The sequence below is a fragment of the Polistes dominula genome, unplaced genomic scaffold (genome assembly GCF_049000335.1).
Source record: "Polistes dominula isolate Pdom_NZ unplaced genomic scaffold, Pdom_raw_medaka contig_82, whole genome shotgun sequence".
In the NCBI taxonomy this organism is placed as follows: domain Eukaryota; kingdom Metazoa; phylum Arthropoda; class Insecta; order Hymenoptera; family Vespidae; genus Polistes; species Polistes dominula.
This window is the reverse complement of record NW_028301046.1, coordinates 2,599,467-2,614,174: the sequence shown is the minus strand read 5'-3', so window position 1 is coordinate 2,614,174 and position 14,708 is coordinate 2,599,467. Positions and strand designations below refer to the sequence as shown.

The window sequence follows — 14,708 nt, the reverse complement described above, 5'->3', positions numbered from 1 at the left end:
TTTCTCTCTCTTTCTCTACAAGTTTTCGTCTATCTCTCGTATTTCTCTTTTTGTCCTCGTTCAATTTTATGAGATGGCGTGAGAACGCCGAGCCAGCACGCGCTACCTACGAGGAAGTTGTTGGAACAAAAAAAAAAAAAAAAAAAAAAAAAAAGAATAAATCTTGAAAAGGGGTCGAAACGCGCGTGCGAAAGAATGAAAGGGTGGGATTTATAGAGATGTTAATAATTGTGTCGTCTCGTGACTCGGTCGGATATTATCGACGTTTAAAACGTTTCAAACCCGTTAAAATGTTTATCGATCGGCACAATTTTTTACGTATCAATTCCTTACATTATACATTAAACAAAATCTATTCGCGAATTTGTTATATACATATTCATTTAGAATTATATCAAATATAAACTCAAATTTGTTGCATAAATATATATAAAACATAGTAAAGTAGGTTGGAATATATAAAATTAATTCGTTGATTAGTATTATAAATAAATTATAACAAATACATATAAAATATAGTATATATATATATAATTATAATATAAATATAAAAAATAAATAATTATTATATATAATATATCATTTAAATATATATTAAATATAAAATATTAAACATTATATATTTAATATATAATTACAATATATAAATATATATAATAAATAATTATAATATGTAACATATTATTATTACAATATGTAATATATATATAACATATTATATTTAAATATATATGTGTATTATGACGTAAAGTAGGTTGAAATATATAAGATTAATTTATTGATTAGTATTATAAATAATACAAAAATCAAAATTCATAGAAAAATGGTATATTTCGATATACGAGATAAAAATGCAAATGACTTTCTCGTTTCGTTTATTTTCTTACGATGCATATCGAACTTAGGAGGGTGGTTGGAAGTTCTTGTTTTCTCTTGTTCTCTTTCTTATTCTTTCTTTCTTTCATCGATTTGCTCAGACTTTTCTATATCTCTCTCTCTGTCTCACTCACTCAGTCTCTCACTCTCTCTCTCTCTCTCTTGTATGATCAAGACGATAATTGAGCTCGGTTGCATGGAGACGGATTGAAATCAGATGGGGGAGACCACACGTCACACCTATATCGCTAACTCAATTCACCTACCTTGTAATAGGCTGGAATTAATTCCAATTCGAGAGGATCGACGAACATCCTCGATCGAATATTGCGAGTCCTCTCTTTAATTAGCTTTTGAACGTAGACTATAAGAAAAACTTCTAAATGTTGATGGAAAATAATTTGTTGAAAAGTAATCGATCGATTCAAGACGTGGGTTCTCTTCTTCAATTGATTATTAATCGTAATTATTGCAAATAATTTATCGATTATTAGAAAGAAAATACAAAAAGAAACTTAAATTATCCTAATAAGGTGCAATTACATGTTTTTCTTGTAATTGCATTCACCAAACTTGTGTGTGATCTCTTTGCCGGTAGCTAAATTATTTCTCAAATAATTTCTTCTAATTTTTGTTTGGATCGTTTGCATTCTTAGTGTGCAAAATCCTTTTTTTTTTTTGAAGGATATATTATAATCCTTTTGTTGTTTTTTCTTCTGCACAGTGGTTTAATACGAAAATTGAATTATCTTTGATATTACAAGGATGTAGTTCAAAATTTTGATCTCCGTCTACCACACTCCAAGTTTATTATTTTCTTTTTCTCTATTGTATCAATTGTTAAAAACTATTAAAAATTTTATCAAAAGATACCGCAAAGTTTAATAGAATTATAAAAGAAATTCATTTTCAGATAAGAACAAATTCTTTTTGATTTATCCCAGTTATCGTATATTTCACAGCTTAACTTCTATTTAAGCTTTTAACGTTTTACGAGCTTGTTTTTCAGTATTTTTTTTCTTTTTTTTTTTTTTTGGTTGCTTTTTACAATTCGCCGTTTTCTCTAACGAGAACGTCGTCGTCTATTTTCGTGATGGAATCGGATTAGTGGGGCAGAAATAATTGAAAGGAATTCATTAAGACGTCGAGTGCCCTCGTCGACGTACGATCGCGTGTTACGTCCGTCGGAAATAATGAAAAGAGAGAAAATATTTTCTCTAGACGTTACAGGGGGGAGGTTTTAATACAGGGTACAACAGGTGCAAAATCAGGTACCTTTAAAAAAAAAAAGTAAAGGAAAAGAGAGAACCTCGATCAACCTGATCTCGATTTTCTTTTTCGTTTCGTGTTCTTTCAAGGACATCTATCTTTGATACTTTATATACCACACATGGAATTATAATTTAGCGACCCTGACGCCTTCTACGATTTCTCATACGTGATCTTTCTCTCTCTCTTTCTCTCTCTCTCGACAGACGGAAATACGGGTCGAGTTAGTTTGAAGGTGCGAATATGTTAATACGGTAAATAAAAAAAAAGTATCACATTAATAATTGCGAATAAATTTAATGACATATTATTAACGGAGTTTTGCATTTGTTTTTTTTTTTTTTATTATTCGTTACCTTTTTACATTATTCGAATAAAAAATTTATACCGGCTAGCATGGTTGAGTTTTATATCGCAAAAGAATATTTTTCTTTTCATAGTTTAACATATATTATCGTTCTATGTTATTAATAATTTAGTAGCAACTTATCAAAACTTGATCATTTGCGGAAGGAAAAGATTCATTCGTCGTAGAATGAATTATTGTATTCAATTGTTTACTCTTTTATCGAATACGAATTAACTGGTCGAAAGGATGATCGAAAAATGATCACGAATAAAATTAGGTACTCTGGAAGTACTTTAAATATCTACACACACGTATGAAATGTCAACAGTATCGTAAATCAACAAGACGTTCCTCTATTGTATTTGATCGGTTCGATGAATTATATTCGACGTTATTCGCAAACACTACGGTTATTCGCCAATCTGCATTGACGATTAACAGTAATCTTTTTAATTTCAAATAATAAGTTTGAACGTTAGATATTTCAGTTATTATAATATAACATTAATCACAAATTGGATCATATTTTTATGTCAAATGTCTTCTATTTAAGTTAATTTAAATTTAGTATATTTTAAGATAAACTTAGCAATGCTTTATCTAGCTTTTTATTATGATGACAAATTTATTCGTTCTTTGATAATCGTTTGCTAATGGAATCTCACAAATTTATATCTCACATTTTTGTACGTTTATTTTTCAGGAGGGTTCTGGACAGTGGGTCGCCTTGGATTCCGAGCTCGAAATGAGGGGTGCCGAAATCGTTGGCACAAAAAAGCCGACCGGTCATTCTCTTCTAATAGACTGTCGATTGGAACGACCTTTCGGTGAGTGACGAGTGTTTATTGCTGCTTTATAAAAAAAAAAAAAACAAAAAGAAAAAGAATAAACAAAATAAAAAAGAAAATAATATCATTATACCTATAATCACACATAAAGCGTGCTTTTATAAATTGTACAATTTTATAATAATTCTTTTTATCGCGAGTTACACGTACACGAGCTTTTTTTACACTCAATATAAACGTAACAAAATGATAATTAATATAGAAAAAAAAAAAAATAATAAAAACTCGAACGAATTTAATTTATTCATTGCGCGTGACAAACGACCCTTTTCAAATACGGTTGCCAAAAGTGTTCTTCAACGAGACTTTTCAAAAACTAGTCTCAGGTTTTTTACATATATAATATATATATGTATATCAGTTTAATTTCACGACCGTCAGACTCGGGGATTTAGTGAAATCGAAAGAGCGTAAAGATAAAAAAAAAAAAAAAAATCAAATAGAGTAGAGAGGAGATACTATCCAAGTTTGGTAAGACTAAAAAAGCTTCGTGAATTCCAAGGATCATAAGAAATTGGCTGACGATCCAAGACGGTTAAGCTTCGTAGATTTTTATAATCGATCGCTATGATCAAAATATTCTAGCCATTTGTGAAAGAGAAATAAGGTGAATTCGTTTGAAAGATGAGGATGGGGTGAGAAACATGCGTTAGAGGATTCGTAGTAGTAGTCAATCGTGCGAAAGCTATCGTAGGATGAGAAAACACGGGACTTCTCTTTCTCTATCTCTCTTGTACGGGGACGAACTTTTAATTGAGTACGTCTAGAAACTTGTCGAGCTTTTGGCACAACGCCTGACGGTGGTGGTTCGTAGATTTCAAGCGGATGTACCTACCTAGCATATCCGCATGCCGCGTAACTACGTGCTTCAAGAATTATTTCGATGTTTGGTACTTTGGAACCTGGCCGACAAGGACACCGAAGCACACAAGTTAGATAGAGAAAGAGCTAATCCTGAGAAATAAGGAATGAATGAACCCCAGCAAGCTTTTTCTCATTATTTCAACTTTTGAATGCTTCAAATTTGTTGAAAGAACAACGAGAAAGAACTTATCTTTCTCTAATAGGTTTTCTTTTATTATTTTGATAATTACTTTTGTTCTCAAGCAGATATTCGATGATACACAGTCATTAGGGTGACACAAGCTTTTCATGCGTTTATTCGAGGCTAGTAATATGCGTTTTAACGTTAGATCGTATACATGGGCGCGTTGTAAATGCATTATTCATGAACACAACCGCTTATAACTGGCGAAATGTGCTAACTCATCGTTTTCCCTTCCGATATCGATCGTTAATAACTTTTGCGTAATCGCTTCGAAAGGTAGCACAAGTTAAAATGAAGGATTTTCATAAATGCTTAGGTGTCAATCGAATTAGTCCATAGACTAGGTGTAAATAGTAAAGTCAACAAATTTGATCTTATTGAAAAAAATAAGAAGAATAACAGTTTGTTATTTTGTTGTTGTTCTGAAATAAAGAGTTAAGAGAACTAAAAATGTGTTAGGCTCGAAATAAGTTATAGTTTCGAGGAAGTACGGTTGGCTTTTACCTACTAGCCGGTCATCGACACTACGATCGATATGTTATCGACCCTCTCTCTCTTTCTCTCTCTCTCTCTCTCTCCGTTCTCAGTTACAATCGAGCATGTTTCCGATAATTTCGTGATAAAAATGGACAAAATTTTCTTTCTTAGGGACACAACGTGACAGATTGACGTTGAACAAAAAATTCCGAAGGGAGGTGGTGGTAGTAAACTGGACAGTAAAACGGGGAATAAATATCGGAGCATCGATCGTGGGGGTTAGGTAGATGGGGAAGGGACGAGAGGGGAAAGGGAAAAGGGAAAAAAAGGGAACGGGGGATAAAACGGAACACGAAACCGTTTAAAGCACGGACCGATTAGCCAAACGCGTTGACGCGAAAACTGTCCTTTTATCGTCCAACGATTTTTCTCTCGATTCTCTTATATTTGAAATATCTCGTGCGCATGGTCAGTCGTTGGTACGCGAAGTTGTTCCTTTTAAAGCAACGGTGCAAATTATTTTGTATCACGCGATGCTCCACTTGACCGTGTTGCGAAATGAGGGAAAAAAGGAGGCCGTTTATAATAAACCTAGGTGCACAGGCTGCATCGCTCAATTCACCCCTCTACTACCTCTTCTTTCTTCTTCTCCTCCTCGCATTCCTTTCCCCTTCCCTTTTCTCTTTACAACTTCACCCTCGTTTTCTTTTTCTCTTTCACTTTTTTTCTTTTCCTTCCTTTTCTAGCTTTGTCTTTCTCCCTTTTTTCCACTTTTCTTCCTTCCTTCAACCCTTGTATTATTTTTCTTCTTCCAACCTCGTGTACTTTCATTTCACGTACACTTCCGGTTTAAACATCTACCCCGACAAGGCCTGCGTTTAATGGATTTTCATCGAGCGTTCCCTTTCTTCGCACGGTTTACTTTTCATTGACTTTATTTTTTAGGCCAACGTGTAAATAGAACGTACCTCTCTTTAAATTATATTTAAAGATCGTGCCCTTTGACCCTCGTCGGGTTTAGGTATAATAATATAATTTTCATATCGGTTTAACATGTTATTCGCAAGCGATATAAAAAGATGATCTCTTATTGGGATTGAACATGAAACGTAGTTGATGATGATGATGATCTATTCTAACACGAAGACGATGTTATTCCTATAGAATCAATATTTTCCTAGATACACGTGGAAAAGATTTATGGTGAGCTCGTTGGATGTCTAAGCTAGGTATTTTGAAGAAATCTCGATGGGATTCATAAATATAAGTCACAGATTTATCGAGCTGCATAACATTACGTCGACACGGGAACGCTTTATTTTCATGGGCTATTTCTGAGTGCTCGCGACAAGTAAAAAAAAAAAAAAAAAGAAAGGGTCTTACTCCGACAGCTTTAAACATAAATCACAGACACGGTAAATCGAAAAATTCGTATAGAGAGTTCTAGCTGTTGTTCATCTCGTTGGATAAGGTCTTTTGTCACGAAACTACTGACCGTCATCCAATACGAGCCTGTCTCGTCTCGACCGCCTTTCCTTACGAATATATGTACATACATCATATGTAAGAAAAGAGACAAGAGGGCTAAAGTTTACAAGATGTATATACCTATAGTCGAGATAAAACTAGACAAGAAGGACTTTAAAGATAATATCGTGAGATGATAGTTGGAACTCGTTTGTCTCGTGCGATCCAATCAAACGATTTCTATTTTTGACCAAAAAACAATGCATTGCATTGAAAATTTTTATTCAAATTCTTTGGAAAATACAATCAATTATTGATGAGAATTTCTTTGAATAAATCCCATAAAAAACAACACTTTTGGCAACCGCTGCTTAATCACGAAAATCTACCAACATATACATACATATACGTACACGTAAAGAAAATCAATTGAAAAGAAATAAAACAAAAAAGAAACAAACAAACAAACACGTACGTTGAACGGATGAGAAAGATCAGGTCGTACCGTTTCTGATAAATATCTGACCAATCAGGAAGGTGCGATCGACGAACTGGATGGAAAGCCCTGCTAACGAGCGAAACAGCAATGCAGTTGCGAGCAGCTCGGCCCATGTGTGGCTCAGGTACCCTCGTCAAAATCCGCATTGATCTTGATCAATAGGATCTCTTCTTCTGAATTTTTGGTTTTTGGGATTTTACCTCGCCTACATTTACCCCCCACCCACCCCGTTGATCGCAGGAAAGTCGCGTGCGCTACTATTAAAGCACCTTACACGTTTTTTTATTTCATCGTTCTTCCGGATGCTACGTTTTTCGTGGATTCGTGTGTCAATCGTGTAGATTTAAATTATAATAGATTATCTTTTTATCTTATCGAGAAATGTATAATGTTAAGAACGAAATGTGAAAGATTATATTTTACAAACTAAACGCGTTTTCACGATTCACGAGAGTATCCGAGTTGTTTGAACGTAATTAGCGATAATAAACCCTCTTCTTGCTCGTCAGCCACTGCACCATAGTCAGTTTATACATGTCGGTTTTCATTTAGATTTCTTTTATCTATTTCTTCATTGTGACGTCGTCTTTAAACGACGATGCAATAAGAGGAAGCTCGTAAAGCGAACGATGATCGATCGAGTTCGACGAATTATTACTTTTAGATAATAGAACCGAGATTTAGTCGTTTCGCGGTAATTAAGAAAATGGCTTTTTAAACTTAATTGACTTCGAATGCATTGTTCTTATACCTTTTTGAATCGACTAACGTCTATTTTTTGTTCTTTTGTGTTTTTTTTTATCCTCCCCTCTATTTTCTCCGTTAAGCTAATTCGTTCGATCTATTTTTTTCTTTTTTTGGGATCGATTTTGCGCGCGTGTTTCATGGTGGCAGGTAAAGTGTAAAGTCACGCGAAGAAAAACTCTTTTGCAATGGGTTATTTTAACATGGTAATAAAACAAAAAAAAAAACAAAAAATAAATGTATTCTTCAAATATGTTTTTCTCATTCTCGTCGAATCGATCGTGAGTCGTCGTCAATTCGTGACTAAAAACAAAAAAGAAAAAAGAAAACCAAAATTGCATTGCATTATCACGAGAGCACGCCGGCCGGCACGGCACCACTTTCTCGTATAATTTCACTGTTTCGTTATTTTTTCATTTGGATATTTTTAGTGAGAAAAAAAAATAATAAAGGAACGTGCGTCGATCGTTTATAAATCAATGTTAAAAAGGTGAGACATTTAACCTTTCGATGCCCTTCCATTCATATTTCCACAAAGTACTTGACAACCAAGCGCGTAAGCTTCATCCAAGGACTCTTTCCTATCGCGCGTGTGTGTGTGTGTATGTGTTTTGTGTTCGTAAAAGAAAAAGTTCTTCCTCTATTGGACCTCGAGGGATAGAAAAAAAAAATAAAAAAAATAAAAGGGGAGCATCGTATGCGCCGAATAAAGCAGGTTTGCCGAGAGATTTTATTTCTATGGCTAAAAGATTAAAGAAAAGAACCCTTCGAACCAGGGGGTGGACACACACGTATATATATATATATATATATATATATATATACGTATAGAGAAAATTTTTCTTATCTTCAACTAAAAACACGTGTTATATTATTTCCGGTATGTTTATTTCTTTTTTTTTTTTTTCCTATATACCATGGTGTTATTTCACACATTTTTTAACGCCTGTCTTTTATCGTCGAGTTACGTTTTGTTCTAATTAATTAAAATTATTTTAATTAAATAATTTATTCATTTACTTATTCAAATTAATTAAATAAATAAAATATTAATTAAATTTAATTAAATTCTACGAATTCGCAAAATTTCTATGAATCACAAAAAATTTGTTGTCTTACACCTTTCTTATTATAATTATCTTCAAACGCATCCAACTTCAACAAATTCACTTAAACATTTTCTCAATTTTGACACAACTGCTCTATCGCTATTTAGAAATTCAAAATTCGATACGATTTAACGAGGAGGAAATTAAGTCGAATTTCTTACGGTTTCGTCCTCGTCCTTCGTTAATTTCCTTGCTCTCTTTCTCTCTTACTCTTATACTCTTTTTCTATCTTTCTCTCTCTCTCTCTCTCTCTCTCTCTCTCTCTCTCTCTTTCTTTCTATCTCTTCTATATTGTCTATATCTCTCTTATATTATATTAAAGCATACATTTTCCCTGTTATAAAGCGCACATATTCACATTTAAAGCAGCAGCATATAACCACCAATCGCACGTGCACGCAGTGGCGCGGCGATAGCACAAGAGGGGTGGGGTTTTTTTGACGATGAAATTAAATCGTAAGCTAGTGATAATTCCTTTTGTTTTCTTTGTTCGAGGCTTTATACATGACCATGATGATATTTTGCGTTAGTATGATGATGCGAGAGAGGGTACCTGGCGAATATACATACAACCGAGCTATGGCTGCGACACTGTTATATTAAATGACTTATTTTGTTCGTAGTCGTTTCCTCTTACCCCCTTTCTCCACCCTTCTATATCAGCCTATTATTATCCTTTTCGTATTGTTTTCTTTCGCATAAGACTGTGCTTTTTTTTTTTTTAATTATGATGATATGTCGTCATTAAAAGCGTCAAATGATGTGTAATCACTGAAATTGTCGATGTGAAAAGACAAAAAAAAAGAAAATGTTTTTTTCGTGAAGTTAGTTTTGCTCGAATCAATTGCACCGAACTGTGTTGACAGACAAAACCTTGATGATTTTATTTCCTTTGTCGGTGAATGAATGGGGATAGTATTTTTTTTGTTTTGTTTTGTTTTCTTTACGTTAGTTAGAGATCATTCATTTTTATTTCTCAAGCATGCGAAACGCATCGTGAAGTGTGTATATTTCTGTTTATATTTTTATTTTTCCTTTCCATTCACATTTTTATGTATTTTCTCACGCACAAGGAATATACTTTCGAAATGACGATATTATTATTATTATTATTATTATTATTATTATTATTATTATTATTATTATTGTTATTATTATATAGTATATTGTACGAAACGATAACGTCGAAATATGATGAACAAAAAAAATTGGTCGTACACGTTGATCGAAATCTTTCGACAATTCCATTGATAGATTAATTTTTGCTGTCGTTATCGGTCCGAAATTTTATTTCATCTATCAACGAAGATACACGGCAAACTTTTTAAATATGTAAATAAATTATAAAAAAATTAAAAGATTCATATATGACAGAAACAGCCGGAGGTGAGAAAATCATGCGAGATAAGCGTTTTCATTTGTCGTAGTTGCAATAAAACAAAAAAAGAAAAAGTTGATAGACGCTTTTTTGAGTCTAACTTAAAAGGAAAGTTTAAAGAATTTTTCTTATTTTTAGCATTCGTTTCGATTTGAGATCTATCAGAAAAAAAGAATAGAAGTAAATGATGAGACACTCGTCGTTCAAAAAGATGTCCTCGCAGTGTTATTCGCGAATCTCAAAAATTATTGAACTTTGAATAAAATTTGCCTGCGGGCTAGGTGGGATAACTTACAAAGAGAGACAAGGAAGAAAAAAAGGGGGTAAAAATCGTACAAAATTTCGTAGAAAAAGAAGACACCGTTTCTTTCTTTTACTATCAGTTTAGGTTCAAAAAAAAAAGAACTATACTATCATAGGGAATTCTGGTGGACTTCCACTCAAGTTCGCCGTTACTCGTAACGATGTTTGTCAATATATCGATGAACAGATGTTACCCGTTTCAGTATTATCGACGTTTATATATAACATATACATACATATATATATATATATATATATATATATATATATATATATATATATATATATAAAACGTTTTTATATATCGGTCGAACGATTGTCGAAAGACCAACGGGATTAGCGTTTAAAAAATAATCCGAAGAATAGAAAAATAAAAAATAAAAAAACGATTCGCGCGAAAAAGCACTAACCATTGATGATATTCTATCCCCTATTCCCACTTCGAGTCGTGATTTAGTGAAAAGAATTTAAGGGGTTGGGAGAAGGGGTTGAGCGGGGGCGCGCGTGCGTGATACTTCGAGTGCAGCCGGCAGGTTTCTCTATCTCCTTAAAAAGACGTCACTATTCGAGGGTTCCTACGTTCCATCAGAGAGGGTAGAAACGGGAAGAAGAGAAAGACAGAGAAAGAAAGAGAGATAGAAAGAGAGAAAAAGAGCTTTGGAGAGGTAGTCGTGGAAGGGTTGAAACTCTCGTAGTCTCGTTCGAGAGTGGGGGAAAGCTCAAAGAAAAGAGCTACTCGTTCTTTCTGTTACCTGAGACGATGATGAAGACCAAGACGATAGAGAAGACGTAGACATTGACTTGGTCTCTCTCCTCCGGGGGCTTGACCCTTTTTAGGTACGACCGCAGGGAGTTCCTTATTTTAATTGCATCCAAAGCAAAGTTAGAAGCAACTACCGACACAACAACGGGCAAGCACTTTCTCTCTCTCTCTCTCTCTCTCTCTCTCTCTCTCTCTCTCTATCTCTTTCTCTTATTATTTGAGAGAACATGTGTGGGTGTAAGGGACAATCGTAGAGGGAGAAACAACTAGACGAAAAGACGATGGGTACGTGTCTTTGTGGATTGCAAGGAGTCGTCGCTTCAGGCCGGAATGTAAAATATGTGGGTCAGGGTCGTACGACGACGAAAACGCTCCGAGTTCTTTTCCTTCTTTCCGGATCTAGCCTAGCCCTTTTTTTTTTTTTTTAGATCGTTTCGTAGAATGAGATATTACTTTTTGCTCTCTTTATGACGTTTCTAATCTTTTTGTTTTGTATATATCTTTATCGTATCGTTAACGAGAACAACAAGGTCGTAATTGTTTTTGTTTGCTAGCAATACGCGAATAATGAATACACATATGATAAGTTCTAGGTTGAAAAATTTGTTGTCATTCATTATATGGATTCTATCGAAGTATCAACATCAAAATGACAACAAATGTAACTTTCACGTATATTAAAGATATTTTATCATACGTCATGTCGTTGTAAACATATAATCTATTCATATATGTATCCTTTGGACGAATCAACAACTAGTCGCGACTTGATCGTGGTCCGAAAGGGTTGTCTGCATAATTTGAAAATATCCTAGACTCTAGTTTGAGAAGTCGAACAATTGGTAATCTCGATCAATCTGTACGACCAATTTCGATGAACGATATCGTTCGTAAGTAGTATGCTATGAATAATATAACGAAAGAGAAAAAAAAAATAAAAATAAAAATCAATCGAAGAAAAAAGAAGGATCGATAAACGGTCCCTCCTTCTCCTATCGCTAGCTCATTATCTAGAAGAGTAGATGCGGATTATTATGTGTGTGGTAGAGGAGTAGCGAATATCGATTACTTGACTTTTTTCTTCTTTGAACGTCTCGTTGTACGTACAATATGTGTACACACTTGTATAATAGAGGACGTAATGTACGACGTGTTAAGACACATTACGGATTTAAACAAATTAGATATCGTGGTTCGCGCGTTTAAACGTATCCCCAACCGATCTCTATATCTTTTCGAAAGACCCGGAGAACACGGAAGCGGCCGATCTGCAGAGGAAACTGGAGATGCTGAACAACATGATGGACCAGGAAGCAAGGGTCGAACAGGCACGCCGACAGATATTGTACAATATAGGCCACTGTAAGTATTCCCTGCCATTTCCCATCCAAAATTACATTTTAAGCAATCCGTTCTCTCTCTCTCTCTCTCTCTCTCTCTCTCTTTCTCTCTCTCTAGGGAGATTTTATTCCGATCAATAGTTTCTCTTCTTCTTCTTCTTCTTTATCTTCTTCTATTTCTTCTTTTTCTTCTTCTTCTTCTTCTTCTACTTCTTCTTCCTTGCATTATTTCTCTTCTCGTCCGTTTGGCCCTTTTCTTTTCTTTTTTTTTTTGAATGCTTTCGCGTCCCGAATAACTCTCTTTGATTTTTGTCGCGACTTTGATGATGGTCGTGTTGTTAATAAATTTATTTTTAGAATCTAAAAACGCGCCGCCTAGGTTTAAGACTTTAAAGTTTGACTTTAGTCCGTGTTGCACTTTTCAAAAGGGGGAGAAATCAATTGGACGTTGTCGAACGATTGCGTTATTTTGCAATAAACCTCGCGTGTTATCAACAGTAGTCAGTGTTGGTTCTCGACAAGAAGTCTCGATATGATGTCTAGTCATCGTACATGAGTATATGTAGTAGAAACGAGTTATCGACCATGGAACGTGTTCAGAATTGTCGGTAACTTACCACTACCCCAAAAGTATCCTTTTTCCTTTAAGTTCAAACTGAAGAAAACGTATGCTAGAGGAATGAAACATTCATCTTCATTATTATAATCTTAATTAACGTTTATCCGTTCGTTTGTCTAAATTAACGTTTTTCGTTGACACCTATCCAAACTTAACGCATTCGTACCTAACTAAAGTACGTATTTTCCCGTTGGGTCGCTTGCTTATCTTCGATCATTACTAACATAAGAGACAGAAGAAACGTTGCCCTGTTCTAGCATGAAAATGTTCGGCTATATTTACCTAATTCCTCCCCTCCCCCCACTGCACGGCTTCACTTACTCAGACTCGTTCAATATTGACCAATTTCACTTGTGGAAAGTTGCAAATTATTGCGGCCAACTGCACCACCGACAAAGTTCTAATTACACTCGTGATTCGCTTAGGTAGTAAAGGGAGCACGAAATTACGATGGGGAGGCTTGTTCTAATTATTGATTTAACGAAAATTTAATAATTTTATAGTTTTTTTTTCTTTCCCTTACGTTAATGGCCATCAACCCGACGACACCTAAAACGAGACACGTTACTTCGAACCAATGATTAATAAACCCCCACTCTTCCATACAACGCGATTCATTCTATTTTATTCTTATCGAAATCGATCTGATTATCGGTGAAAATACTTAGTGGTATTTTACTCGAACCTATGCGAGTATTATGTTCGCTCTAATAATTCTACCGAAAAAGGGAAGTATACAATCTCTTTCCACGTTTCGAAACACGAAACGTTAAAAGAGTCAAAAGTCCTAACAGTAAGGTGAAACCTTTATCGAGTACACGTGTTTCATTGAGCGTTCAAAAAGGTACACAATACCTCCATTCTATTCATTAGAATTCGTTGAATGACGTTTGTTTCCCTTTCAGCCGGTTATTCGGAGGATTCCGACTACACGTCGGACCTGAATTATCCAGTTGGCGGACAAGGGCCCAACAGCTCGGCTTCCCAGTTTCGTAGCGCGGCGAATCAATTGACTACTCCTCAGAGGTCTCTCGAAACCTCCAGGGAAAACAGTTACGAGAGGGACGATCATCAGGTAGCCATTGTGATCCGATTGATACGATACAAGTTACGAGTTGGCCCAAATTACTCTCTGTCCAATAAATTATTCCCAACCCCCGTATTTTCAACATTGCACATACATGCAAATATTTACTGTTACATTCTATTATGCATTATATTCATGTAGGTAAATAATGAAGGATATTTTTTGGGCAGATTCCAACGACGGTTGGTGGACGATTAGCTAGCGGTAGTTATGGCGGTGGTTATGGGAGTCAAAGTCATAGTCCGAGATACGACGAGCCTTATCCCGAGGAAGGACCTCCTCAACGATATGCTCAACAGCATACTTCTGAAACTTCCGAGCCACTATTCTACAATAGTAGACCGAGACATTATAAAGAATACAGGTATTTATATAATATTTATATTTAATGTCTAATTAATATTGAACTATTCACAATATACATTAATTGATAGGAATATCAATTGATCGATCTTAATAACACTATTCTATGATACACTAGATAGACTTTGGTATTAAGAATACTTATGTGTCGTGCTTACAAAAAATATCG

The 14,708-nt window shown here is 34.7% G+C and overlaps 1 protein-coding gene across 1 annotated transcript in view; it reads left to right on the top strand.

The window, feature by feature from the left end:
- LOC149031626 (uncharacterized) overlaps window positions 1-14,708 on the top strand; it is a 59,739-nt gene that overhangs the window by 27,209 nt on the left and 17,822 nt on the right. The window contains 5 exon segments of the mRNA XM_089175115.1: window positions 3,198-3,321; window positions 6,868-6,957; window positions 12,373-12,492; window positions 13,995-14,164; window positions 14,347-14,540. Coding sequence (XP_089031241.1) covers window positions 3,198-3,321; window positions 6,868-6,957; window positions 12,373-12,492; window positions 13,995-14,164; window positions 14,347-14,540 — 698 coding nt within the window.